General features: G+C 47.3%; 1 protein-coding gene across 6 annotated transcripts in view; it reads right to left on the reverse strand.

Annotated features, from left to right (window-relative positions):
• The window catches only part of LOC123448440 (transcription initiation factor TFIID subunit 4b-like), a 57,013-nt gene extending 32,209 nt beyond the window's left edge, over nucleotides 1–24,804 (reverse strand). For all 6 annotated transcript variants that reach the window (XM_045125333.1, XM_045125332.1, XM_045125330.1 and 3 more), the window contains exons 1-5: nucleotides 24,665–24,804; nucleotides 24,429–24,558; nucleotides 11,288–11,730; nucleotides 11,071–11,166; nucleotides 10,146–10,895 (exon numbers count right to left, since the gene is read on the reverse strand). In XM_045125333.1, the coding sequence (XP_044981268.1) occupies nucleotides 10,146–10,895; nucleotides 11,071–11,166; nucleotides 11,288–11,730; nucleotides 24,429–24,558; nucleotides 24,665–24,703 (1,458 nt within the window). In that variant the 5' untranslated portion in view covers nucleotides 24,704–24,804. The remainder of the gene's footprint in view (nucleotides 1–10,145; nucleotides 10,896–11,070; nucleotides 11,167–11,287; nucleotides 11,731–24,428; nucleotides 24,559–24,664) is intronic.
• Between the last annotated feature and the right edge of the window lie 2,456 nt (nucleotides 24,805–27,260).

Raw genomic sequence — 27,260 nt, forward strand, 5'->3', positions numbered from 1 at the left:
TCGGGGGAGCAGAGGCACGAGAGCAGGCTACGACCCTCCTAGCGATGGAGTCGAAATCGACTGGCCGGTGGCGCTAAGGAAGGGGAGGAAGAGGGTTGCGGCTGGGAAGGGGAGAGAGCATAGCGGAGGACGCGCGGATGGAGAGGCGGCTAGGGTTCTACCACGGGGTTGCACGGTAACTACTGGAATTTATACCTAAAGGTGAAGTGGCGAATATACCCCGACGGGGGCATGAAATTTACATTTTGTTGCAATTGAAATTTTATCGGGCGGCCCAGGTCGATCGTCCCTAACATCTAACGGTTCACGGTGAATCAGCCAAGATCGGACGTCCTGTGTTGCATGAGGATTTCGATCCGACAGCCTAGAGTCGCGGAGCTATGAGGTGGCTCAGTTTCAGACATGAATCTAACTAGGGGATTTACAACAGTAGTTCAGCACGTAACATAAGAAAATACATACACGTCAACCCGTACTGTGGCTTCAAATAAATAGTAAACAAACGTGTAAGGGTATGCATGTCAAATTTATCACAGGTCAGCCTTCATTGGCAACAATTTATTAGAGTTGTAACGTGTCGTGCACTCGTGTATGCGTGTAGTCTGTGGTAACTGTAGGGGCAGTCCCACGCCACCTAAACACCTCCCACGAGTATGCCACCTTCCCGTGAAGAAAAGTAGCAGGCTGAAGCTACACTACTAGCCTTTGACTTGATTCCCAATAGGCCAATAGAGTGGCCGGTACATAAGCATGCACCTATTTTGACAGTCTTGAACTATGATGTTAAGGCAAAGAAATTTATGATCTCGTGTACGCATTAAACTACACACACTGTGGCGCCATGCAGGAAAAAAAAATGTTAAACATACAGGGAAAATTTGGAACCAAATCTCATATCAAATGCTTCGGTGATTTGGCCTCTGGTTCGGTGATGTGGCCTAAATACTGCTCAGTTAATTGACCGGTTACATATGCTACAGAATGTTTCTCATAACAAAATCGGATACTGAATGGATGAAAGTCAAAACAACTTAGAAGCAAGCTACATAAGCGGTATTATAAAAATGCTAGACTACTGGAGAACATGTAAGCCAATTGCAACATATAGTTTGAACTATGTATGCAAATCGATAGAGTTGAAGATCGAGAAACCAAATTGAAGAAGATGCAAATGCTACTCCTAAACATCTACTGAAGCGACCGGCCAGAATGTAGCTACATGACAATGCAGTTTTTCATAATGTGGAATGTCGTGTCACAGCGGAAAACAAGGGTCTCCACATACACTTTTTTATTTCCAATAATGTATGCCTCTTCACGCTGACTAATAGGAAAGTAAAGCTGCAACGTACTTAGAACTTTTGGGAGCATCGGCACCATATGAGATGGATTATACTAGGCCTGTCACTCTAGTCTGCAAGCCTACTGTGACCCCACCGGCTAAAAGAAAAAATAAGCAGGAATGTTGGAAATTGATGTAATTCTAAGAGGGGAACTTGTGAGGAGCCCGTGACGCAGATTCCACGGCAGCTCCAAGGGTCAGGATAGGTGTGTGTGTAGAGTTACCCAATAGAAAAACTTTTGTCCATATATTGGCCATTAGCCCTCAAGGAATACAAGTTGCATATTTCTAACATAGACCTCCTCACACAACTCACCATTATGAAAAGCACTGGTAACTTGTTTGTGCTACACTGCGAAAGCACAAAAGACGATGTGTGGTATGGTTCACTTCAGTTATACACTACATTTCTTAAGTTCTGGATTGAAGATGAATATCATAGCTAGAAGCCTATAACTCATATTGTCTGCAAGGTGCATCATCAAGGTCTATAGACCGGCCAAACCCTGGTAGGCTTAGAATATTTAAGTGGAAAAGGTTTGCCAAAGCTCTTACACGACTTAAATGGATTTTGGCACAAATGGAGGTCAACAAACACATAGGGAATAAATGGGCAACCGATTTCTTTTATGGCTATAACATAACTCAAGGGCACAACAAGTACCAAATCTGGACTTTATTGCAAAATGGTGTGTGGGAGGGGGGCAATTGACCTGATAACTGGGATGGCCTGTCTCTCTTTGCTCATGACATAATAAGAAAAAATTAAGTCCTTTCTATTTGTTGTCTTGAGGGGAAATTTCTGGTATACTCACTCACTTGCTAGATACAGCCTACAAGTATAAATAGATGTACACAAGGGTAGGCCACTGCCCACTGGACCAAACCCATACACCACACTCAGCCAACACTCTCTCTGAAGATGGGAGATAGATATCTATCATTCCCCTTGTTACAGGCTAAATTACATTCCTCAACTCCTAAACCCTTTGATTAGACAATCTGCTACTTGATTCCCTGAACTTACATGATTTAATTCTACTATACCATCGTCTAACTTCTCTTTAGTAATGAAGCACCAATCTGCACATGCTTCGTTCTATCATGTTCGACTGGGTTGTTGGCTATGTTAATAGCCGATTTATTATCCCACCACAGCTTTAGAGGGCCCTTTCTAATAAAAGATTTCTTACCCACAACGTCTCACTAAGGCCTACTGACATGGCCATGTAATCTGCTACGGCTGTCCATCTAGACACAATAGATTGCTTCTTGCTCCTCCATGCCACAAGGTTCCCTCCAACAAAAACACAATCCCTCCAACAAAAACACAATATAAAAATAAATCTTCTTTTGTTAAAATACGGGGTAAGGAAGCCAAATGTTGCAGTGGGGTTTTCACCGTACTGTTTGCCCTTAAAAAAACACAATATCCAGAAGTTGATCTTCTATCTACATTCAAATGTCCATTACCTTTGAACCATAGACCTCTTCCAGGACTCCCTTCTAGATAGGGCAAAATTCTATGTGTTGCCTCTAAATGCCCACTTCTTGGGTCATGCATGTAGCATCTCACCACACTCACAACATAAGATATGTCAGCACAAATAGATGAGTCGACCAACAAGCCGCCGGTAGCTCTCCCAATCAACCGGATCTCCTGAGTGAGCACACGGTGGCTTTGCGCAATAGGGGCTGAAGCAGCTCTGACACTCAAGCATACCAGTCTCACTGAGAAGATCCCGTACATATTTTCATTGAGAGAACTATTCCTTGAGGAGATCGCGCAATCCCAATACCCAAGAAAAAACTTGAGTTGACCCAAATCCTTAACCTCAAATTCTTTGCTCAACATCACCTTCAATCGACTTATCTCCACATTATCATCTCATGTGGTAGCAATAGCATCCACATAAACTGCAAGGATGGTAATATAACTCTTGAAATGCCTATAAAACAATGTATGAGGCCAAATGTTGGGCACTTGCTGGGGCACAAGGACTACGGGTTGTCCTAACCACATCCTGGGATGTACACTGACCGGGCGCACGACCCATGTATTGTTAGAGTTATAATATAAGTCATGTACCCTTTTGTATTTATCCCAATATATAAGGGGTTTCCTGCATATAGTCCATCACCTGTACATGTATATATACCGGCCTATGGCCTCATGGGAATACAAGTTGCATATTCCTAACATGGTATTAGAGCTAGGTTAACTTTTACACGTCGCAACTCGTGTTGTTGATCCGCTCCCGGCCAGATCGATCCCGTCGAGCCGGCCTCTCCTCTTTCCCGTCACCAGCCAGATCGATCCCGCAGTGCTGGTCTCAGGCCTCCCCGATCCGGTTGCCAGCACCAGAAGCTGTTGGATCCCGTCGAAGCCGCGTCGCCCGGGCCTCCCCGATCCGGTCGCCAGCAACCAGAAGCTGCTCGATCTCGTCAAAACCGCGCTCGATCCCGTCGAAAACGCGAGATCTCGCCGAAGCTGCGTCGCCCGCACGAAGCTGGTCGATCCCGTCTCCCTACTGGATCTCCTCGTGCTTGTTGCGGCGGTTACGGCCCTGACTGGATTTCCTCTGGTGGTTACAGCTCTGCCTCGGTCTCGTCAAAGCCTGCTGCGGTGGACCATCCCCGATCCGGTCGCAAGGCAACCAGAAGCTGCTCGATCTCCTCATCTCCCCTGCTGCATCGAGGCCCTCCAGAGCGATTCTGCTCGATCTCCTCATCTCCCCTGCTGGATCGAGGTCCTCTAGAGCGATTCTCTCTACCGTCGACGCGGGTCTAGATCCCGTTGACTGATTTCTTTTCCCCAAAAAAAATGTCTGCTTCATCCGGCTACGTTGCTGTTCCTCGTTGTCCGGTGATCTTTGATGGCACTAATTACACCGAGTTCATTGGCTTCATGCGCATTCACATGCGTGGCATCCGCCTATGGGGTTTTCTTTCTGGCGAGGTCTGTTGTCCACCATGTCCGGTTCCTCCCGTGGCTCCCACTCCGCCAACCCCACCGGCTCTTCCTGCGGATGCTTCTCAGGCCGCAAAGGATGCGGCTAAGCTTGCTGATGAGGACGCTATCCGTGCTTATGATCAGAAGGCTTTAGCTTATGAGGAGGCTCTTCAGACGTATCATGGTGCTCTGTCTGCTTACACCCAGTGGCTTGATGATGATGCTCGTGCTGCAGCTGTTCTCACTGCTAGCGTTCTGCCTCAGTTTGCCTCCGAGTTTCTAGGCCTTCCTACTGTGTTTGAGATGTGGACTCGCCTTCGCCAGCGCTATGAGCCCTTGGGTAATGCCTTATACCTCTCTATGGTCCGTCAGGAGCATGCTCTTCAGCAGGGTGACTCTACTGTTGATGACTTCTACGCACAGAGTTCTACTATCTGGCACCAGCTTGATTCTCTCCGCAGTGCTGGTTGCCGTACCTGCCCCTGTTGCCAGGCTGTCCAGGCCGATTTGGAGTTTCATCACGTCTACGCGTTCCTGTCTCGGCTTCGAAAGGAGTTTGAGCCCCGACGTGCTCAGTTGTTTGCTCGTGGCCGTATCTCTCTCATGGAGGCGCTTTCTGAGATTCGTGTTGAGGAGACTCGCTTACGTGGTGCTGGTTTGCTGGAGGTTCCCTCGGTGCTCGCTGCTCGGTCTCCTTCTACGCTACCTGCTGCACCGACACCTTCTCGCTCGGGTGCTCCGTCGCTCTTGCCCACTCCTTCTGAAGGCTCAGGTCGCCCCCGTCCACATTGTGGCTACTGCAACAATGATGGTCATATTGAGTCCCACTGCTACACGAAGAAGAAACACTTGCTCAAGGCGCGATCATCATCTGCAGAGACTTCGTCATCTACCTCGACAGCTTCAGCCATCGCTTTGACTGAGCAGGATATTCTGAGACTTAAGCGTCTGCTCGCTGCTTCAAGTTCTTCCTCGACGGGTACTGCTGGTTCTGTGACTGATGCTTCCCGCACTGAGCAACCACCTTCTACACAGTCAGGTACATCCCCATGGGTTCTGGACTCTGGAGCTTCCTTTCATATGACTTCTAATTCTTCCACTCTGTCCTCACTTAAATCGCTTGATTCTCCTGTTCATGTCCTCACCGCTGATGGTACTCCCCTTCCTGTCGTTAGTAGAGGCACTCTTACCACTCCTTATTCTGTTCCTGATGTTGCTCGTGTTCCTCGACTTACCATGAATCTGTTTTCCGCTGGTCAACTTGCTGATTCTTGTTGTCGTGTCATCCTTGACCTTGACTCTTGTTCTGTCCAGGACCGTCGCACGCACACTCTGGTTGGGGCTGGTCCTCGCCGCCGTGATTCTGAGGGTCTTTGGGAGTTGGACTGGCTTCATGTTCCTTCCGTTGCACACTCTATCGCCAGTTCTTCCGCTTTGGTCGCCTCGGCTACTGGTTCCTTCCAGCAGTGGCATCATCGGCTTGGTCATCTGTGTGGTTCTCGTTTGTCGTCGTTAGTTCGTCGAGGTCTTCTAGGGTCTGTCTCAGGAGATGCCTCTTTAGAGTGTCAGGGTTGTCGTCTTGGCAAGCAGATTCAGTTACCATATCCACATAGTGAGTCAGTGTCTAAGTGTCCTTTTGATTTAGTTCATTCCGATGTATCTGTGTCTACCGGATTCTACACCTTCATCTCCGGTGACTTCTTCGTCGCCACTCCCCGATTCTATCTTGGCGATTCCTCCTTCCATTGTTCCATCTTTTCCTCAGTGTTACACTCGTCGTTCATGTTTTGTGGATGCATCTGTGGATGTCTCGTCATCCTCATCTCAGCCTACTTATGGCTTGCGTTCTCGTCCTCGTCCGCCTGTTGATCGCTTTGGATTTTCCACCGCTGGTGCTGCCTTTCTTGAGCCGACTACTTATCATCAGGCTGTTGTTCATCCTGAATGGCAGTTTGCGATGGCAGAGGAGATTGCTGCTCTTGAACGCACTGGTACGTGGGATCTTGTTTCCCTTCCTCCGAAGTGCGTCCCATCACTTGTAAGTGGGTCTACAAGGTTAAGACTCGCTCCGATGGTTCTCTTGAGCGTCACAAAGCTCGTCTTGTGGCTCGTGGTTTTCAGCAGGAGCATGGTCGTGATTATGACGAGACTTTTGCTCCTGCGGCTCATATGACCACTGTTCGTACACTTCTTGCCGTGGCCTCTACACGCCACTAGTCTATCTCTCAGCTTGATGTTAAGAATGCTTTTCTTAATGGTGAGCTGCGTGAGGAGGTGTACATGCAGCCACCACCTGGGTATTCTGTTCCTGATGGCATGGTATGTCGTCTTCGTCGCTCTCTCTATGGCCTTAAGCAAGCCCCACACGCCTGGTTTGAGCGTTTTGCCTCTGTGGTGACTGCCGCTGGTTTTTCACCCAGTGTTCATGATCCAGCATTGTTTATTCACCTTTCTCCTCGTGGTCGGACTCTTCTTCTCTATGTTGATGACACGGTCATCACTGGGGATGACCCCGAGTATATTGCCTTTGTCAAGGCCCGCCTTAGTGAGCAGTTCCTTATGTCTGATCTTGGACCTCTTCGCTACTTTCTTGGGATTGAAGTCTCTTCTACCTCTGATGGCTTCTTTATATCCCAGGAAAAGTATATCCAGGATCTTCTTGCTCGTGCTGCTCTTACTGATGAGCGCATTGTTGAGACTCCTATGGAGCTCAATGTTCACCTCTCTGCTACTGATGGTGATCCACTGCCTGACCCAACGCGTTATCGTCATCTTGTTGGCAGTCTTGTTTATCTCGCTGTCACTCGTCCGGATATCTCTTATCTGGTTCATATTCTGAGTCAGATTGTCTCTGCTCCCACATCGGTTCACTATAGTCATCTCCTCCGTGTTCTTCGATATCTTCGGGGCACGATCTCTCACCGTCTATTCTTTCCTCGCTCCAGTTCTTTACAGCTTCAGGCCTATTCGAATGCTACGTGGGCTAGTGATCCTTCAGATCGCCGTTCACTTTCTGCTTACTGTGTTTTTCTTGGTGGTTCTCTCATTGCCTGGAAGACGAAGAAACAGGTTGCAGTTTCCCGTCCGAGCGCAGAGGCTGAGTTGCGAGCGATGGCTCTTTTGACGGCGGAGGTGACTTGGTTACGGTGGTTACTTCAGGATTTTGGTGTTTCTGTCACTACACCGACTCTGCTCTTATCTGAAAGTACAGGTGCTATTAGCATTGCGCGCGATCCTGTGAAGCATGTGCTCACCAAGCATATTGGTGTTAATGCTTTCTATGTGCGCGCTGCTGTGCAGGATCAGGTTGTTGCTCTTCGGTATGTACCTTCAGAGTTACAGTTGGCGGATTTCCTGACGAAGGCCCAGACTAGAGCACAACATGGCTTTTATCTCTCCAAACTCAGTGTTGTTCATCCACCATGAGTTTGAGGGGGGGTGTTAGAGTTATAATATAAGTCATGTACCCTTTTGTATTTATCCCAATATATAAGGGGTTTCCTGCATATAGTCCATCACCTGTACATGTATATATACCGGCCTATGGCCTCATGGGAATACAAGTTGCATATTCCTAACATGTATAACCAGCCTCTTAAGAGGATTGTACTTTCCATCTTTTCAATGAAATGAAACGCAAAGAGTCTTTTGCGTTTTGTCGGAAAAAAATTGATCTTTATTACATTGTTTGTAACCCATACTGCACATGGCTCGCCGAAACCTGTCAAACCACACCCTTGGTGACTGCTTGAAACCATACAAAGACCTCTTCAATTTCCACACCTTCCCCTTAGTGTTCGGGCTACTAAAGCTAGGTGGAATCTCCATACAAACCACTTCTTGAAGATCTCCATGCAAGAATGCATTCTTGACATCCAATTGATGCAATGGCCAACCAAAGTTAGCAGCACAAGAAATAAGAGTTCTTATTGTACTCATCTTTGCAACGGGTGCAAAGGTCTCATCATACGATAGGTTTGACTATAACTCATTGCCACCACTCTCGCCTCGTACTGTTCTACTTTCCCTTCATGGGTTTGCTTCACAGTATACAGCCATTTGCAAGTAACTGGATCTGAAACTGCTGCCCTTGCAATAGGATCTCGCCAACTGCTGGAGCATGTTGTTCATGTTGCAATTGTCTCCTTGTATGCACTCTTAAATTTTCTTCCTCATTAGGCTTTCCCCATTTCTTCTCACTCATAGGTTGCCGCCTCGTGTTTTCCCTCAAATTTACTTCTTTTGGCTTTCTCCATCTCGCTTCACTCATAGGGCACGAAATTGAACTAACCACAACTCTCAATGGTTCATTCTTCCTTCGTCCCAATGGTTTACTCTCCCCCACTCGACTTAGCATCACCCATGCCGGGAGAGAGTTTAAGTCAAACAACAAGCTGAGATCCACCTTCTCTCCATAGAATGGCTCAGACTCCCTAAACGTCACATCCATGCTCACAAATGTCCGTCGTTCACTGGGACTCTTTGATAATTGGTTGAACTGATATTGCCCGTCACTTCAAAATAAGGTTGTTTCAGCAAGTTTCTTCCAGATGAGTATCCAATAAAGGTACACTTCACAGCACGTGGGTCCAATTTTCCTACTGAAGGTCTCTGCTCTCTAACAAAGCAGGTGCATCCAAACACCTTTGGCGAAACAATGAACTCATGGAAAAACAAAGCAGGTGCATCCAAATACCTTTGGCGCTGCTCAAGGGCCTGCAATCCATCGCCATGCTTGTCCCATGGATGATCTGGAAGCACAGCAACGACTGTGTCTTCCACAACGCGAGACCCTCGATCAGTAGTTTAGTGGATAGGATTCGAGATGAAGCCAAGCAGGAGCACTGGGGCTCAGGTCAGTTCCACCCACATCCTGGGACGTCCACTGATCGGGCTCATGACCCATGTACCCTCAGCCTACTAGGAGGATTGTACTTCCCTATCTTTTCAATGAAATGAAACGCAAAGCTTTCGCGTTTTCTCGAATAAAAAAAACAATGAACTCATTCTTGCCAAAAGTCATCCCGAGCAGTATTTTGGTTGTGTTTGGTTGGCTTATTTTTGGCTTTGGCATTTTCTCTTATAAAGCCAAAGAAACACCTATTTACGGGCTTTTGGCTTGTGACTCGATATCTCAAATATTTAAGTTTATAGTACAAACTGTAAATTTTGAACCAAATTTATGAGATTAGATGCATTTATTCGCATTATTCAATTAAGTAGATATAGTGCAACCTACTGCTATAATAAAATACATGTATTTGTATCAAGTGATACCAAATTTTACATACTGATATAGTTTATCCTGAGAATCGCGGCCTACTGATTCTAAGAGATGGACCATGATACTGTCGTGATATTACATTCCAATCCATATTGCGGCCCGTGACATCCAGCTCTGATAGTACAAAACTACAATGCAATCGTGATACTGACAATCTTGTACTACTACTGTAATAAAGTTTTTCTAGCTTCGTTGGTTGTTGGCTGATTTTGGTGTTTCATGTGATGCACACACATCAATTCTATGTGTTAGCATTATTGCTATACACAGATTGCAAACAACCCACTCAAGCATGAATAAACAGCATAATGGTGTTGAGGCATCATTCCCAAGTTCCCACTGCCAGCAGGCAAGGATCAATCTTCAATATGTTCCATTGGAGCCTCAAGTTGTAAAATTCTTCACAGAGGCTCAAAGTTGGAACCTGTTGTATAACTTGTATAGGCCCATATAACTTGGTGTATACCCCAACTCAATGCAATAGATAAAATGATTGGCACTGTAACATTAAAGTGCAACAAGTACACAAAAAACATACATCCGAAGAACAATATACTGGTGCATACCTGCATGTTAAGTTCGGATGGAGTTCCATAAGATGGATGAGGTTGACTTGAGCTTGTTGTTGTCAAAGGTTTAGGAGTGGCCAACATAGATGATTGATTTTCCAAAACACCACCAACCTTTGAAGATACAAGGCCTGGGTTGACTTGTTTCGCATTCAAGGCGGCAAAAGAGCTCTGTGCGGATTCAGAGGGTTGGTTAGCAGTTTCTTTGTTCATATGTACTGTTGGAGTGAAAGAATTAGTTTTCTGCTCCTTGTTTGGTTGTTGCTGTGAAGTTTGATTATTTTGCAATGCTGGCCCTGTGGCCACACTGCTAAGAACACTGGCAACACCTCCCTGGACTGATTGTCCTCTTTGACTGGAATCTGTCATCTGCGGTCTAAGTGGCGCAATTGGACCTCCAACTGAATGTGGAAATTGACGAGAATGAATACTATTTGCCCCTAAGGCTGGCAAAAATGTATGTGGACGCTGCACATGATCCTGTGTTGCTTGCATTGGGATTGAGTGGATATTAGGTGGACGGCTTTGTAGCATCTGCAACCCTTTCCTATCTGACATGTTACCAGTTTCATTAGGCTTTTGTAAGTTGCCTTCTGAAGCTGCATAACCCATGTTACTCTGCAATTGGCCTGATGAGGATGGTCGAAATTGAGGCAGTCTTGGGCCCTCATTTTGCTGATCTGGGACTTGACTTGAAATAGAATAATTGCTTGGGTTTGCCAGGGGATTCCGTTGCGCCTGAGCAGCCTGCAGCCAAACAAGACGAAAATAACTAACAAAGGAAAAAGAATATATTTATAAGAGTAAGAATAACAATATAGGGACTCCTTAAAGATATATAGATTGACCTAACTTAAGCAAAATGAAGTGGAATCAGGTTATGTTTCAAATGGACCACGATAAGATGGAAAAGCTTTGTTACCTGCATTTGATATTGTGAAGCAGCTTGCTTGAGCAACTTATCACCAACAATAGTCCTAATAACCTTTAAAAAATGTTCCTTGCTGACCTCGTTTTTCTATGGAAAAAAATAAACTTTAATAAAGTAATAAAATAATTACGTAATCTGTTATGCGATGACAATAATTGCTGAACCAGTTGTTTATCTAATTCAACATGACTGAGTAACAAATACCAACCCGTAACTTTGCAAAAATGGACTGAACTTGTATATCCCTGTCCTTGTCAAGGTAGCGTCTCAAAATCGGGATTAGCATATGAAATGTAACTACAGGAGGCTTTCCCACCATAGCTGGACTATTGGATTGGTTTGTGCCTGGTGGTTGTTGACTCTTTATTTGTTGCATAGGCTGCTGCTGACCAACAGTGCTTTGTTGAGCATTGTTTCCTGGCTCCTGCTTAACCTTTAGCTGTAAACACTCAATTTGAGTATTAGAGTGAAGTTGTTTGTTATCAGCGTCTATGGGGATTGCTTCAGGCCCGGATGACTTCTCTTTTTTGCAATATAGATGTTTTTCTTCATGCTGTTGGCTCTCCTGGTTTCCAATGTCATTCTTTACTGAACCTTGCCACTGTCCATGACTGTTGTTTACTACTGGGTTGCTTTTCTGAGGTAATGTACCTGCAATTTTGCGTCAAATTAGTAAGATTCTTCACTCCAGTTCAAATACAGTGACAGAGGAAAACTGTAAATACAGCTAAAAAGTTACTGGCCACCAATTCAGTAAATTAAAATGGAAGTGCTTCTAGAGCACCACTGTTGATGCTGACTCTTGTTCAAGTTCTTCATAGCAAACATGAAAAACAAACACTCCAAGAAAAACACCACCATGCATTGTTATTAACTGAATAACTCCTAACTGATTTTAAACTTTAAAAAATATTTGTTTGAAAACGTCACTGCTACTAAAAGACCAGTGCATGGGCAGGCATCTACAATATATTATATCCAAGTTTTGTATCAGAAAATGCTCCATTTGGCATTAAAATGATGCAAAAAAGTAGGGAACTACCACTTTAGTCATATGTAGGGAGTTTTATATCCAAATTTTCTAAGAGGCACCCAGAAAATTTTGAACTATGCAACTATATTTGCTCCAACTATATTTATTCAGATAAAAATATGCACAAACTTATGAACCCATACCTGGTTTCTTAGTTTGCTTAAAAAGGTTATGTCTCATGCAAGATACAACTTTCTTATCTCTCTTCACCCTCTCTCCACATCAATTCAAATCTTGGGTGGCATAGGTTTACATACAGCTGAAGTAAAAGCATTGTGGAGGCCCTAGATGTTGTACACTTGTTCTATTACAGCGAAAGGACGACACAAAATACTATTAGAAGTACCACCACGTCACAATTCCTGAATTAAGTTGCAACTCATGTCCGTTCAAGAAATATATGCAGCTCAGTAAACTCATGTCCCTATCTAGTGCTCCTTTGATTCATAGGATATGAAAAATGGAGGATCACCCCGCCCTGCCCATTTGAATCCTATGGAATTATGCTTGAGTATAATCATGCACTAACATAAGTACATAACCATTTCTCTATAATACTCCCTACGTTCACAAATATGATATGTTCTAGCTTTTTTGTGAATCGGATGTATGTAGAACCGTTTTAATGTGTTTGTTCACTCATTTCAGTCTGTATGTAGTCCATATTAAAATATCTTAAACATCTTGTATTTGTGAAGGCTTTGTTGTTGTTGTTGTAACTTGTATTTGTGAAGGGAGGGAGACGTGATGCTCTTCTGCCACGCCACGCCAGGGAATGTCGCCGCTGTCCAAGGCATTCTCGCTGTGTTTGGTACGGCTTCAGGTCTCTAGGTGAACTACGCCAAGAGTTCGGCCACCGTTCTGCATGGCGACAACTCCAGTGCCGAGCTGATCGAGCAGCTGGGATGCCCGGTGGTAGACCTGCCCGTCACCTATCTAGGTATCCCGCTCATGACTCGCCGTCCTTCTGCCGCGCAGCTGCAGCCACTCGTTGATTCTGTGTCAGGCCAACTACCAACCTGGAAGGCATGGTTGATGAACAAGGCCGGGCGGCTGGCATTGGTCAAGGCAGTGCTCAGATGCTCGCGCCCACAAAGAAGACTCTGAAACAACTTGAGAAGATCCAGCCAGGATTCCTTGGGGCTGGCCGCGTGGCTGCCAACGGCGGGAATTGTCACGTGAATTGGCGTCGCGTCTGCCACCCGATCGAATATGGTGGCCTCGGCATTTGCGACCTCGAGCGTGCCGGGCTCGCGCTGCGGCTACGCTGGCTTGGTTCGCCCGCACGGACACCGACCGTGCTTGGCAGGGCCTAGATCTGCAGTTCACCGCAAAGGAGCAGACACTATTCTACGCCTCCACGACCATGGTCATCGGGGACGGCACGACCGCCCTCTTCTGGGAAGACCGTTGGCTCAACGGCCAATCCATCCGAGAGCTCGCACCCATGCTCTACCAGTGCATCCCCAAGCGCCATTAGAAATCGCGGACTGTGGCGAAAGGCATCGCTAGAAATAGCTGGGCGCGCGATATCCATGGTGTCCTCGGCCTTCACGAGATCGGGCAATACCTTAGGCTTTAGCAAGACGTACAACACTGCGCTCTCTGGCGAACCAGACAACTCTACTGGAGGTGGACCGCCAACGGAGTCTACTCAGCGCAGTCCTGCTACCAGGCCACCTTCCAGGGATCGACGATTTGCCACTCCTGAAACTTACGTTGCACAGTTGGACGCCGCCAAGGGTGAAATTCTTCCATTAGCTGGCAAGCCAAAACCGATGTTGGACCGCCGAGAGACTTGCGTCGCGGTCTGCAACACCATCCTCGATGCCTCTTATGTGACCAAGAGCCCGAGACAATCCGGCACCTGCTGCTCACATGCCCCTTCGCTAAGCAAACATGGCACATGATCCTCTCTTGGTTGGGCTTGCTGGCACCGGTGCCTAAGCATGATGCCTCCCTCATGGACTGGTGGCCACTCGCAAAGGAAGCTACACCGCAGTGCATCGCAAGGATTTGCAATCTGCCGCGTTACTTGTGCCTTGGATGCTTTGGAAGCACAGAAATGCGCGTGTTCTTGACCATGTAAATCCATCGATTGATGAGCTTGTAGACAAGATCAAGGACGAGGCCAGATGCTGGGCAAAGGCCGGGGCTCAAGGGGTCAGGGTCGTTTTGCCAGCATCCTGGGATGCTCATTGATATCTTTGATAGCTCTGTAACCTAGCCTCCTAGGAGGTTGTACCGACAATATATCTTTCCAATGCAATGAAGCGCAAAGGTCCTTTGCGTTTTCTCGAAAAAAGTAACAAGGTAAGTTGTCAAATTAAATAACAACTCTTCATTAGTATATGCATGCAGTTAAGGAGGCCTCATAACAGACCACCCATATCTCCAGTAATTCAAAATTTTACTTCCTAGGTTTTGTTTCCTCGATGGCAGAGATAAGTTTCAAGTACAAACCATAGCCTCAGCTCAATGTCGGTTACTAAAAATAAGGTAGCGCTCCTAGCGGTTCCTCCATAAAAAAAGTCTCAGCTAAACAAAATTTGTCTTCTATTGATTCCTAACATTCCCTCATAGAGGAGAGTAGGTCCATTGATGGGAGATTGGATTATTTGCCACGCTTTATTTGGGGATTTGATGGCTTGCCCCGCTCTAGTTAGGATTGGATCATTTGCCCTGTTTTTCTTTTGATCATTTGTCGGCCGGCGCTATGCGAAGGCTCACCCTACCGTCGGCCACTTTGTCGCCGGCGGCACGGGGGGAAGGGAGTCATTTGGGATCTCATTTTTCCTTGTTGTCCACAGAGGCATTGGATGATGGTTCTGATCGTGATGCGGAGGAGTTGGCGGTTGGGGTGTTAGCCTAGTTAATCTCAGCGCTAGTTTCTTTCTGTTTAAAATAATGCATGCATGGAAATGCACGTAGTGGAGAGCTGTGTCTCTCCTTTCTGTTTAAAACACTAGGCTTGCTTTCAGTCAATGAAAACCAGAGGAGATTGCACCTAAGATGGAGCTACATCAAACCTGGGTACACGTCACGGGGGTGCCCCACTCTATGTGCCATTTTCTGGGCATTTGGGTTGTAGGGACTCTGATTGGCACTACCATTGATGTCGATCTTCTGTCTCTCCTGCGTAGAGGAGTGGTGCGTATTCTTGTGGGAATGGCATCTACGATTGCTTCAAAAGGTGGATGAGTTAGGTCTGTATATTCAAACGGATGGTATTTTGTTATTGAAGGGATACAAGTTCATGTTCCGTCCGGAGTCAGAAGGTTTTTTGCCGGATTCGGACTTTATACCTCTTGCTTGGGATATCAAAAGCAAAGACGGCGCATCGGATAGCATGGAGGATAGCCACACTGATCACCATGGACATGGTGGAACTTCAGCGCAGGACGATGGCGAAGTTACGAATATGTCGACTGACCAAAGTCCATCAACTCATGAGGGTCAAATTCCGTCTTCTTCGGTGGCTAACATCCTTTGCGGAATTGCTTTGACGCAGTTTAATCCCAATCCTAAGTCTCCGCGTGGTAAGGAGATTGTTCGTTCTTTGGCTGCCGCCGTACATCTTGGTTCTGGCAGGAACACGCTGGGGCTGAGAACGCTTACTGCCCATGCGCTCAGTACGCAGGGTGGTAGTGCCATCGCTGCTGCCGCCGACACACTTGACACCCTCGCGCCGGTCCTGTTTGCCTCGCAACAGGCTACGCTGCCTGTGCATGACGATCGCGGCTCGGCGGCATCTGCACCTTCAGCAGCTCCTGCTGCAACCGCGGGTACTGCAGCCGTCCAGGTAACCGCGGGTCTTCTACGCCACGGCATGCGCCTACACGGGTGGAGGGCGGACCGGCGTCAACTGTTGCTGATGGCTGCTGCAACCAAGGTGGACCCCCACCAACCCATGGTTGTGGTGCCTCCTCCTGTGGATGGCGGCTCAGCAGCGTCTCCTGCTGATGCAGATGCTACTGCAAATGAGGCTGGCCAGCCCAAAATTGGGGTCGCGATGGGTGGAGCGGCGCCAATGCAGCGGCCTGTGGCGGCTGTGTTGACTGAGGGGCCTGCTCAGGAGATTTATGCGAACGTGGACGCGGCAGATGGGGCCTTTCGACCAGCGGAGGATGTCGTCGTTGAGGGGGCTGCTACTTCATCTTTGCCTCCTCACGCGGCGAAGCAAGGGTTGGGGCCTCGCTCGCAGGCAACTGTACCAAGGCGCAGCGAGCATCACCGTACCACGGCCGATGGAGCTTCTGTCACGGACGAGGACGCGCTAGCTTAAGGCCATGCGGCCAAAGGAGGTGCTGCTTTCACCTACTGTTATTGGTACGCCTCCCGCTAACAAGTCTTTTCTTTCTTATTCCAATTCTAAATTATCATCAACTTTGAAGAATGTTGGTGTCTCTTTAGGTAGAAATGAGAAAGAAATTGTTGTCTCGGCCAACATGTTAAGCATGTGGAGTATGATCGTTTAAAGGTCTCTCCAGGTGCGTCCAGTCGGCCGGTTACCACTCCTGAAGATTTTTTTTCGAGAAAACGCAAAAAGCCTTTGCGTTTCATTGCATTAAAAAGAGGGGGGGTTACATCCTCCTAAGAGGCTAGTATATCAGCGTTACAAGGTGATCAGTGGACGTCCCAGGATGTAGGCAAGGTTATCCTGAGCCCTTTAGCCCCGGCTTTTACCCAGCATCGGGATTCGTCCTTGATCTTGTCAACGAGCTCATCGAGCGACAGGGTTACATGGTCAAAAACACACGCATTTCTATGCTTCCATATCATCCAAGGCACCAAGAGTGCAACCGAGATCAGCGCTTTGCGGAGCGGTTGTGGCGTGGCGTCCCTCGCCCGAAGCCACCAGTCCTGGAGCGAGGCGTCCTGATCTGGCGCCGGAGCCGGCAGGCGCAGCCAGGAGAGGATCTCATGCCAGGTCTGCCTCGCGAATGGGCATGTGAGCAACAAGTGCCGGATCATTTCCGGCTCTTGGTCACATAGGAGGCATCGAGGGTGATGATGAAGGCCATGGCGAGCGAGCCGCTCTGCGGTCCAACAGCGGTCTTGGTTGGCGAGCCAATGGAAGAACTTCACTTTCGGCGGCGCCCAACCCTTCCATATCAGCTTCCACAAGCGGCAAGTTATAGATCCGTGGAAGGTGGCCCGATAGCATGACCGCGCCGTGTAGATGCCATTGGCCGTCCAGTTCCAGACAAGCTTGTCCGGCTCGGTGGACAGAGTGGTGTGCTACACAAGCAGCCATAGCCTAAGGTACTACCCAATCTCTTGCAGACCAAGGTTTCCGTGGATATCCCGCGCCCAGGCGTTACCGCCGATGCCCTCCGCCACCGTCCGCGATTTCCTTCGATTTCTGGGGATGCACAGGTACAGCAAGGGTGCGTGCTCGCGGATGGACTGACCGTGGAGCCAGCGGTCCTCCCAAAAAAGGGTTGTCGCTCCGTCCCCGATCAGCATGGTAGTGGAGGCGTGGAAGAAGCCGCGCTCCTCAGGGGTGAACTGCAAGTCCAGGCCTTGCCAGGCCCGGTCAGTGTCCGTCCTCGAGAGCCATAGCCATCTGAGCCTGAGGGCGAGCCCAGTGCGCTCAAGGTCGCGGACCCCCAGTCCGCCATATTCGATCGGCCGGCAGACCCTACGCCAATTCACGTGACAGTGCCCTCCTTGGGCGGCCTCGCGGCCAACCCAAAGGAAACCTCGTTGGATCTTCTCGAGCTGCTTCAGGGTTTTCTTCGGAGGCGCAAGGGCGAGCAGCTGGTGAATGGGGATTGCACTGAGCACCGACTTGACAAGCGCCAGCCGCCCGGTCTTGTTCATAAACCAAGCCTTCCACAACGGAGGCGTCCAGCCACCGTTTCAACAAGCGGCTGCATCTGGGCCGCGGAAGGGCGGCGGGTGCTGAGCGGAATGCCAAGGTATGTGATAGGCAGGTCTGCCGCCGAGCATCCGAGAATCTCCAGCAAGTCGGCACTCGACTCGTCACCATGCACCGCCGTTGCGGAGCTCTTGCCGCAGTTCACATGGAGTCCGGAGGCCGCACCTAAAACACCCAAAATGCTCTTCACGGCGAGGACTTGATCGGCCGTGGCGTGGCAGAACAGCATCACGTCGTCAGCGTAAAGTGATATAGCCGGAATATCACGACGCGGGTGAAGGCGCCGAAGGATGCCGGTCTGGAGGGCCCGTTGCATGAGGCGGACGAGCGTGTCGACAACCAGGACAAAGAGTTGCGGGGATGTCGAGTCACCTTGGCGCAGCCCGCGGCGGTGCCATATCGGGGGGCCGGGCACTCATTGAGCATGACGCGGGTGCTGGCCAACGATAGGAGGATGGCCAGCCACTCCCGGAATCTCTCTCCGAACCCATATTGGCGCAGGACCTCGAAGAGGAAGGGCCAGGATATGGAGTCGAAGGCCCGAGTTAGGTCGAGCTTGAGCATAATTCTCGGCGCTCCCAGGTGAAGCAGCTTGAGGGATTGCCGGACGAGGATGAAGTTGTCATGGAACGTGCGTCCGGCAATGAAGGCGTTCTGGTAGCGGCTCACCAGGCTATCTAACTTCGGAGCTATGCGCAATGACAGAACCTTCGCAAAGAGCTTAGCCACAATGTGGATCAGGCAAATCGGCCGGTAGTCGCCAAGCCTGTGGGCGTCGGCGCGCTTGGGCGGGAGGGTTAGCAGCGCTTGGTTGAGCTGGCTGAAACCACGCCTGCGCAGCGCGTAGAGCAGCTCGAAGACATCGAGGATGTCCTGCCTGATGATGCTCCAGCAAGCGCGCAGGAATTTCGCAGTGAAGCCATCCGGCCCTAGCGCCTTGTGCGCGGGCATGCGCCTGACCGCCTCCCAGATCTCCTCTGGGCCGAATGGCACATCCAGGCTTGTCAGGTCGCCAGGCGTGATGAGCTGCTCGAGGTCCAACGTGTGGGCCCGGTCAGGGGTTGTGCCCAGCAGCCCGTCAAAGTGCGCGAATGCCGCCTGGGCCATCTCCTCATGCTCGCAGAGCACCTGCCCATCCACGAGCAGGCTGTGCACTCTGTTCTTCTGCCGGCGGTACATGCATTGCCTGTGAAAGAAGCTCGTGTTCACGTCTTCGTCCGAGAGAATGGATATGCGAGCGCGCTGCCGGGCAATCATGCGCTCGAGCGAGGCCAAGCCGAGATAGGCCATCTTGAGCTGTTTGCGCAGCCAGTCTTCCGGGGGGGGAGAGCACGCGGACCTCCATCGCCTGGTCGAAGCGCGAAATCAGCTCGCGAGAGATAGCGAGTTTGTCCCTGATGTTGCCCGTAGACTTGGCGCTCTAGCTCGTGAGGGCACGGCCTGTGACTTGCAGGCGCCTAACCAGCCGCCGAAAGGGATCGGGGTCGGTCACCGATCCCCAAGCCGTGGCCACCGTATCAAGAAAGTCGTTGAGGCGCAGCCAATACTCCTCTTTGGATGGACAACTTTTATCTCATCTTGTGGGGGCGGTAACGAAGGTGGGGATGGATGATGATGAGCTAGGATCTATTTATGATCTTTACGCTTTATGTCGGAAATCCAAATCCGCCAAAGGCAAAAAAATTAAAAAAGCGCGGAAAACCGCTAAAATGTCAAAATCCCCAACTAATTCCCAATGAATGGCATGTTCATGAATAGCAGAGGTCTTGGCGACTTGGCTAAACATTTGAATATTGCACAACATATTGTGGATCATAAGTTGGAGTTCGTGGCTATTTTCAAAACGGGGAGACGTGATTTCCTAGTGAGTGTCCTGTACCGACTGTCTGGCGGTATGGACTTTACTTGGCATTCTATTCCCCCGCGCGGTAGGTCGGGCGGCATCTTGCTTGTCGTTAAATCAGATTCCATAGAGGTGCTAACTTTCTCGGATGGTGAATTTCATATTAAATTCAACATCCATAACAGAGTTGACAGCTTTATTTGGAGCCTGGTTGTTGTGTATGGTGCTGCCTAGGAAGCTCATAAAGCTGCCTTCCTCCATGAACTGGTTAACTTGGCTAATAATAACCCAAACCCTATTCTAATAGGTGGGGATTTTAATATGCTAAGGTTCCCACATGAGAAAAGTAAAGGGAGTTTTGATAACCATTGGCCTTTTTTAATCAATGTTGTCATTGACAGCCTGGATTTAAGAGAGGTACACATGACGGGTAGGCAATTCACTTGGGCGAATAGCCTTCCCGATCCTACATACGAAAAACTGGATCGGGTACTAATGAGTACCGATTGGGAGGAAAAATTCCCGTTGGTAACAGTACGCGCTCTAGAACGTATAGAGGCATTATCGGACCATGCCCACATCCTTTTATCTACTGGCACATTGAAACCATCTACACAACACCCCTTCAAATTCGAGTTGGGGTGGTTGGAACGTGACGGGTTTGATGAGTTAGTTAAAAAGGTTTGGTCCAAACCGGTTTGTGGTGACTCGCCTATTCGAAGATGGAATAATAAAATGTGTAATCTCCGCATCTATCTTCGAGGTTGGCCACGCCATACTGCGGGCATTCTTAAAAAAGAAAAAGAACGAATGTGCTCCATCATTGACGAGCTCGACCGACAAGCAGAAGTGAGTGTTCTATCATCGCAGGAGATTGAGCTTAAAAGCCTATCTAACGCGAAAATAGCACGTATGCTGCGTGAGGAAGAACTCAAATGGTACCAGAGATCTAAGGCACTAAGCCTGCTGAAAGGGGATTCGAACACGAGATATTTCCATAATGTCGCAAATGGCAGATATAGGAAAAAGCGTATTCATTCCCTTAATCAGGAGGAAGGCCGGATCGAAGGACAAGAGCAACTCAAGGCATATATTTCTAAATATTATAAAGGTTTGTTCGATGCACCACAGGAAGGAAATATTTCTATGGATGAGTCATGAACAGCGGATACCCCCAAGTATCCGTTGAGGAGAACTCCTTTCTAAATGCTACCTTCACTGAAGAGGAGATCAGAAAGGCGGTTCTTCCAAATGAAGCATAATAAGGCACCAGGTCCAGATGGCTGCCCTGCTGAGTTTTACCAGCACTTCTGGGAAGTCATTAAGTCGGATCTTCTAGACTTATTCGGATGCTTGCATACCAGACAACTAGAATTGTTCTGCCTAAACTTTGGGGAGATCATTTTGTTACCTAAAATTTTGGAGGCAGAAAGGATTCAACAATATAGACCTATTTGTCTCCTAAAAGTTAGTTTCAAAATCTTTACAGAAGTAGCAACCATTAGGTTAAATTCAATGGCTGGTCATGTGGTTAAACCTACTCAAACTGCTTTTGTGCAAGGTAGGAATATCCTGGATGGGGTCGTTGTTCTACACGAATCCGTACATGAGATGCATACTAAAAAACTTAATGGTGTAATCTTCAAGATAGACTTTGAAAAAGCCTATGATAAGGTTAATTGGTCATTCCTACAACAGACTCTGAGAATGAAAGGGTTCTCTAAAGAGTGGTGTGCCTTGATCCAGAGTAATGTTTCTGGAGGTAGCGTCGCAGTAAAAGTCAATGATGACTAGAACGCTACTTCGAAACGAAAAAGGGGTTAAGACAAGGGGACTCCATATCTCCCATATTATTTAATTTAGTGGCGGATATGTTAGCGATCATGATTGACCGGGCTAAACAAGATGGTCAGATTGAGGGGGTGGTCCCACATCTAGTGGATGGAGGACTATCAATCCTTCAATATGCAGACGACACGATTCTATTTATGGAACACGACCTAGATAAAGCAATGAATCTGAAATTAATATTATCAGCTTTCGAGCAATTATTTGGGCTGGAAATTAACTTCCACAAAAGCGAATTGTTTTGCTTCAGAGAGGCCCAGGACGCAGCTGCTCAATATGCCGAGTTATTCGGATGCGAGCAAGGGCAATTTCCTATTAAGTATTTGGGCATTCCAATACATTATAGGAGATTAACCAATGCAGAATGGAAGCACGTTGAAGAACGCCTGCAAAAAAGACTATCAAGCTGGAAAGGAAAACTACTATCTATAGGTGGAAGATTGGTACTCATAAATTCAGTGCTAACTAATATGGTACTGTACATGATATCTTTCTTTCAGCTGCCCAAAGGAGTCTTACAAAGATTGGATTATTTCCGATCAAGATTTTTTTGGCAAGGGGGTAGTGAGAAAAAGAAATATCGACTGACTAAATGGAATGTCATTTGCTAACCAAAAGATCAGGGAGGACTGGGTATTCATGACCTACAGGTTAAGAACTCAGCCCTCTTGGGTAAGTGGCTTTTCAAGTTACTTACGGAAGATGGCGTCTGGCAAACTCTCCTTAAACGAAAATACATAGGCACCAAACTGTTATCACTGGTCATCTGGAAACCTGGGGATTCACATTTTTGGGCCGGCCTAATGGCGACTAAGAAACATTTCTTTCGCTTTGGTGTATTTAAGATTAAGGATGGATCGGAAATTAGATTCTGGAAGGATAAGTGGTTAGGAAATACCACCCTCCGTGAGCAATATCCGGCCTTATACAGTATTGTGCGCCACAAAGGTGCTACACTTGCGTCTGTTATGCAAGTCTCACCACCAGATGTGACGTTTAGACGAGACTTGATTGGTACGAGGCTCCAGTCCTGGAATACCTTGTTAGGTCGCTTAGCATCGATGTGGCTATCACAAGGTACTGACGAGTTTCGTTGGAATCTATGTAGGAATGGTAAATTTTCCGTGGATTCCATGTATAGGGCGATGGTACAATCCGACATCGCAGTCGATAATAACAAAAATAAATTGGCAGATGAAGGTACCACTGAAATTAAAGATTTTTGCGTGGTACCTTCGCAAACGTGTCATTCTAACTAAAGACAACCTCGTCAAACGCAACTGGCATGGAAGCACGAAGTGTGTATTTTGTCCTCAAGAAGAGACAATAAACCACTTACTCTTTGATCGCCAGTTCGCACGTTCTATCTGGTCGGCTATCCAAATGGCCTCCAACTTGTATCCACCCACTTCCGTTGCCAATGTTTTTGGCAATTGGTTAACCGGGATTCATACTAAGTTTAGAACCATTTTTCGGGTAGGAGCGCTTGCCGTTATATGGTCGCTTTGGCTGAGTAGAAATGACAAGGTTTTCATCGATCAAAATTACTCTCGCTTGAAGGTTCTATTCTGATGCACAAATATTCTCCGTTCGTGGTCCATCCTACAACGGCCGGAGTTTCGAGACCTTTTTCTGGTGGCTTCTGGACAACTGGAGAAGGTGGTGAGGGATATTTTTATCCCACATGGGTGGCAGTGTGATCTCCGGATTGGGCCTCCATAGGCAACGATGATTTACGTCTACAGGATCGTATTACGTCTGTTGCTTTTTATTTTTTCGGTTACCATGCTTGTGGACTTTGGCTGTGTACATGTTAGTTATGCAGAGGCCGTGTGTGATGCTTAAACCTTTTAAGTAATAAAGCCCTTTATCAAAAATTTGCCCTAAGTCATGTATTAATGAATTCTTAATTGTTATACTTCAGCAAATGAAGGTGGAATGACCTTTATGCCCTATGATAGTTTTGCTATTTTTCTGCCTAATCTTCTCTCTACCTGGTCGAACGACGGAAGGAGTACCACTGTTCGTGAACTCAAATCTAGTACAGCTGGGAGTAGAAGAGGGGCTAGGGGGACGACCTGCAAATGAAAAAAAATAGTGTGCTATATAAAATAGCGTCGCCCCTGAAAATATGCTAATAGCATGCTATTAGCAAGACATTGTACACTAATCAATTTAGCGAGTCCATTATGTATATGCTATAGCGTGCTATTAGTGGCGGTATAGCGCGCTATTTTTTTCAGTGCCTGCAACCACGTATGCAGCCCCGGGCTGACCTGGAGTTGGCACTTGGCACAAGCCAAATACACCCACTCGCCATGTACTCTCCGGCGAACGCTACCTGCAGAGCTGACTCAAGTGCTCAACCGATGCTTTTTTTTGGAGGCTAGCTCCTCACCTAGCTCACGTACATATACATGTAGACATACAAGATTCGCCGGCAGCACAAGTCACGAAACGCACACAATATGGGGCATGGCGATTAATAGCATCTTATTTCTCTGATCTGCTGTTTGATTACTGGGAGATTGCGAAACTGATATAGGGGCATAAAGGATGTTCCACATCCATTTTCTGAATTATAATAAGTAAGAATTCGTTACCGAAAAGGGCTTTTAAAATGGGTATTAGGGCAGATGATCAAAATGTTAAGGAAAATGGGGCAAATTATCTAATCTAAACTAAAACGGGGCAAATCGGGCGGGCCCGAATTCGATTCTAGAACAGGAAATCGGGCTTACCAGCGGCGCGATCCAGCGGCTGGAAGGAGGAGCCGCCGGCGGCACTGCTGCTGCTAGCGCTGCCCTCGACCTCGCGGTTCAGCGCCGCCGTGAAGGCCTCGACGTCGGCGCCCGAGTGCATGCTCTCATCCTGCGCAACCCCAACAACAAGAAACCGCCATTGAGCCCTTCCTTTCCCCCGATAACTGGATAGAAATGGCAGGAAGGTGGGAGGAGTTCGGTGTTGGGCCGGGCACCTCTTCGTCGTCCTCGAGGAGCTTCATGATGGGATCCATGGCGAGCGGCTCGGACTGGTGAGCGTCGCTGTCTCGTTCGTCGCCGCCTCGCCTCGCGGCCGTCCCTTGGTCGGCCTCAATCTACTTCCTCGGTTTATAAATTATAAATATAAGAGATCTCTAGAAGATGCAAATTTAAAGATGTACTAGATCATAAAAATTTATTTCTCCAAAAATTGCTTTTTACTATACATCTTTAAAAAAGAGGCAACTCTAATTGATTTTGATATTTGAAACAGACTCCATAATATTGAAGCAGGCGACCTCAAGCGAGGAGTATGACTTATCAACTTTAGGTATTGTGTTTTAGAAAATAAAATTTCATTTAAATATGGCTTTTGATTATATAAATATTAGTGTTTGTCTAAGATCATGTAATGTAGCGGCTCATAGCCTAGCAGCACATGGTGTAAGACTAGGAAATGACCAATGTAAAACTTGGCTAGGTTATTTTCATGAGTTTGTTGTATACTGTGTAGCTCGCGATTTAGGCAGTCTAACTTTGTAATGAAATACAAAGTTGTTTTAGAAAAAAAAACTCCAATGTGTATATTGGAGATGTAAAAGAGCAATTTCAATAGATGGTGCGAAATAAAAATGTAAAAACTAGTGGGCGGAGTCGAATCGGGGCGGCGTCAGTAGGGATGGTGGCGGCACGACGTGATTCAGGGCGGCGGCGGCAGTTGTGCGTGAGAGCGGTGGATTAGCGGGGGAGGGGTGGCGGAGGTGGTGAATCGGGACGGCGGCGACGCGAATCGTGGCGGCGGAGCACCAGCAGAGGAGCGGTGATTCGAGGCAGAGAGAGGAGGGGAAGCGGCGTAGGGGCGGTAGAGGAGCGGCAGGAGCCCGGTGCTGCGGTCGGTCGGCTTCGCGCGGTGGGAAGAAAGTCGGTGGCGGGTGGCTGTCGGGCGGGCGGCGTGGCGTGCCTCCCCTACCTTTGGCGGTGGGTCGGGTTGAGAACAAACCTAGCCCCTCCACGAATGCAATGTGGAAGTCATTTCGGCGGATGGACCTCCGACGAAGCTTTGATTCGAAGCAACGGTTAAAAAGGAATCGGCGACTGCCAGCGATACTACGGCTAGGCAGGCGACGAGGGACAGGGGCGAAGTCACGGCGGGGCTGTCAGCCGGTGGGCGGGCGGCGGCGATGTCAATTTTTGGCGAAATCGGTCGGCGGCAGAGTTGGGCGGGCGGCGAGCGGTCGTGCGAAAGGCAACGAACGGCGGTTGGATGGTTGGCGTGCGGCTGCTGTTTTTACATCTCTAGTAGGTGAAGATGCAAATTTCCACCGTGGGGTGTTGTAGGTTACATCTTTGAGAGGTGAAGATATAAATTGTTTTGCATCTATATCATTTGTTGGAGAGATGTTTTTTTAGCCTCGAAGATGCAAACATTAGTTATTTTTCATCTACATCTTTTATTGAAGATGCTCTAAGTGTTTTAAAAGATTTGATTATGGATGATATACTTTAAAGCGTGGTTTTACTCATTTTGCTTCGAATATAGTCCATAATGGAATCTTTAAAAGGACTTATATTTAGAAACGGAGGAAGTATATCCTACTTTATAATTTATAAGGGTTTCTTTGTTCATAAGAAAGTAATAATAGGATGGATCTTTTAAAAGATTTGCCGCCTCGCGAGCAGTCGGATCTGTAGATTGAGCGGGTGAGCGTCACCTTGTGCCATTGCAACACATGATGATGTTGTGTTGTCGGAAATTGCTACAAATTTCTACAACACGGATGATGTTGCAATTTTTTGGTAACATACGTCAAGTTACAAAAAGTATTTTGCAACAGAGGTCTTGTTAAAAAAAATTACAACAGAGGTCTTGTTTCATTTTCTTTTGTAACGAAGGTCTTGTTCTAATTTAGTTTTTTAATCAAGATCTCGTTGCAATTTCTCTGCAAATTAAGATATTATTACACGCCTTTTTACAGCAAAGACATTGAAGCAGAAACCCATCGTAGCAGAGAGCAAGCAACAAGCAGCAACATGTGTCACAGAAACAAGGTGGTGGATGCTTGTGTGTAATTCGGCGGCTGAAGCCAAGCATTTTTCATAGTAATACCACATGAATACGAGAATCGTAGGAAGTGAGATAACATGCATCTCAATTCCTATATACAAAGACATGCCATTTGATGCATATAATAGAAATTTTTCATTGTGCCTAGATTAATATCTTACATACAAATAGGAATTTATTCCTACAAACCAAAGGGCTCTAAAATAGTCTCCTCTCACTCCCACCATCAGCACGACAAATCATGTTTTATATCCATGAGCGCCATGCAGACGGGCTTTCAGTGAAACACAGCCACGTTGAGCCGGCCCATTTGACATGTACATTAACTTCCATGTAGTAAATCAAATCTGCAAAATGGAAAATAAGAAAGTTAGAAGAAGAAGAAGAAGAAGAATACTAGAAGAAGAAGAAGAAGAAGAATAGAAAAAGAAGAAGAACAACAACAACAACAACAATAAATGACATTGTTGAGCTTATTTTGTTATTTTGGAGGAAAATAAACTAAGTATATGTCGTTTTTGAGTTAA

The sequence above is a fragment of the Hordeum vulgare genome, chromosome 4H, assembly GCF_904849725.1.
Source record: "Hordeum vulgare subsp. vulgare chromosome 4H, MorexV3_pseudomolecules_assembly, whole genome shotgun sequence".
Classification (NCBI taxonomy): Eukaryota; Viridiplantae; Streptophyta; class Magnoliopsida; order Poales; family Poaceae; genus Hordeum; species Hordeum vulgare.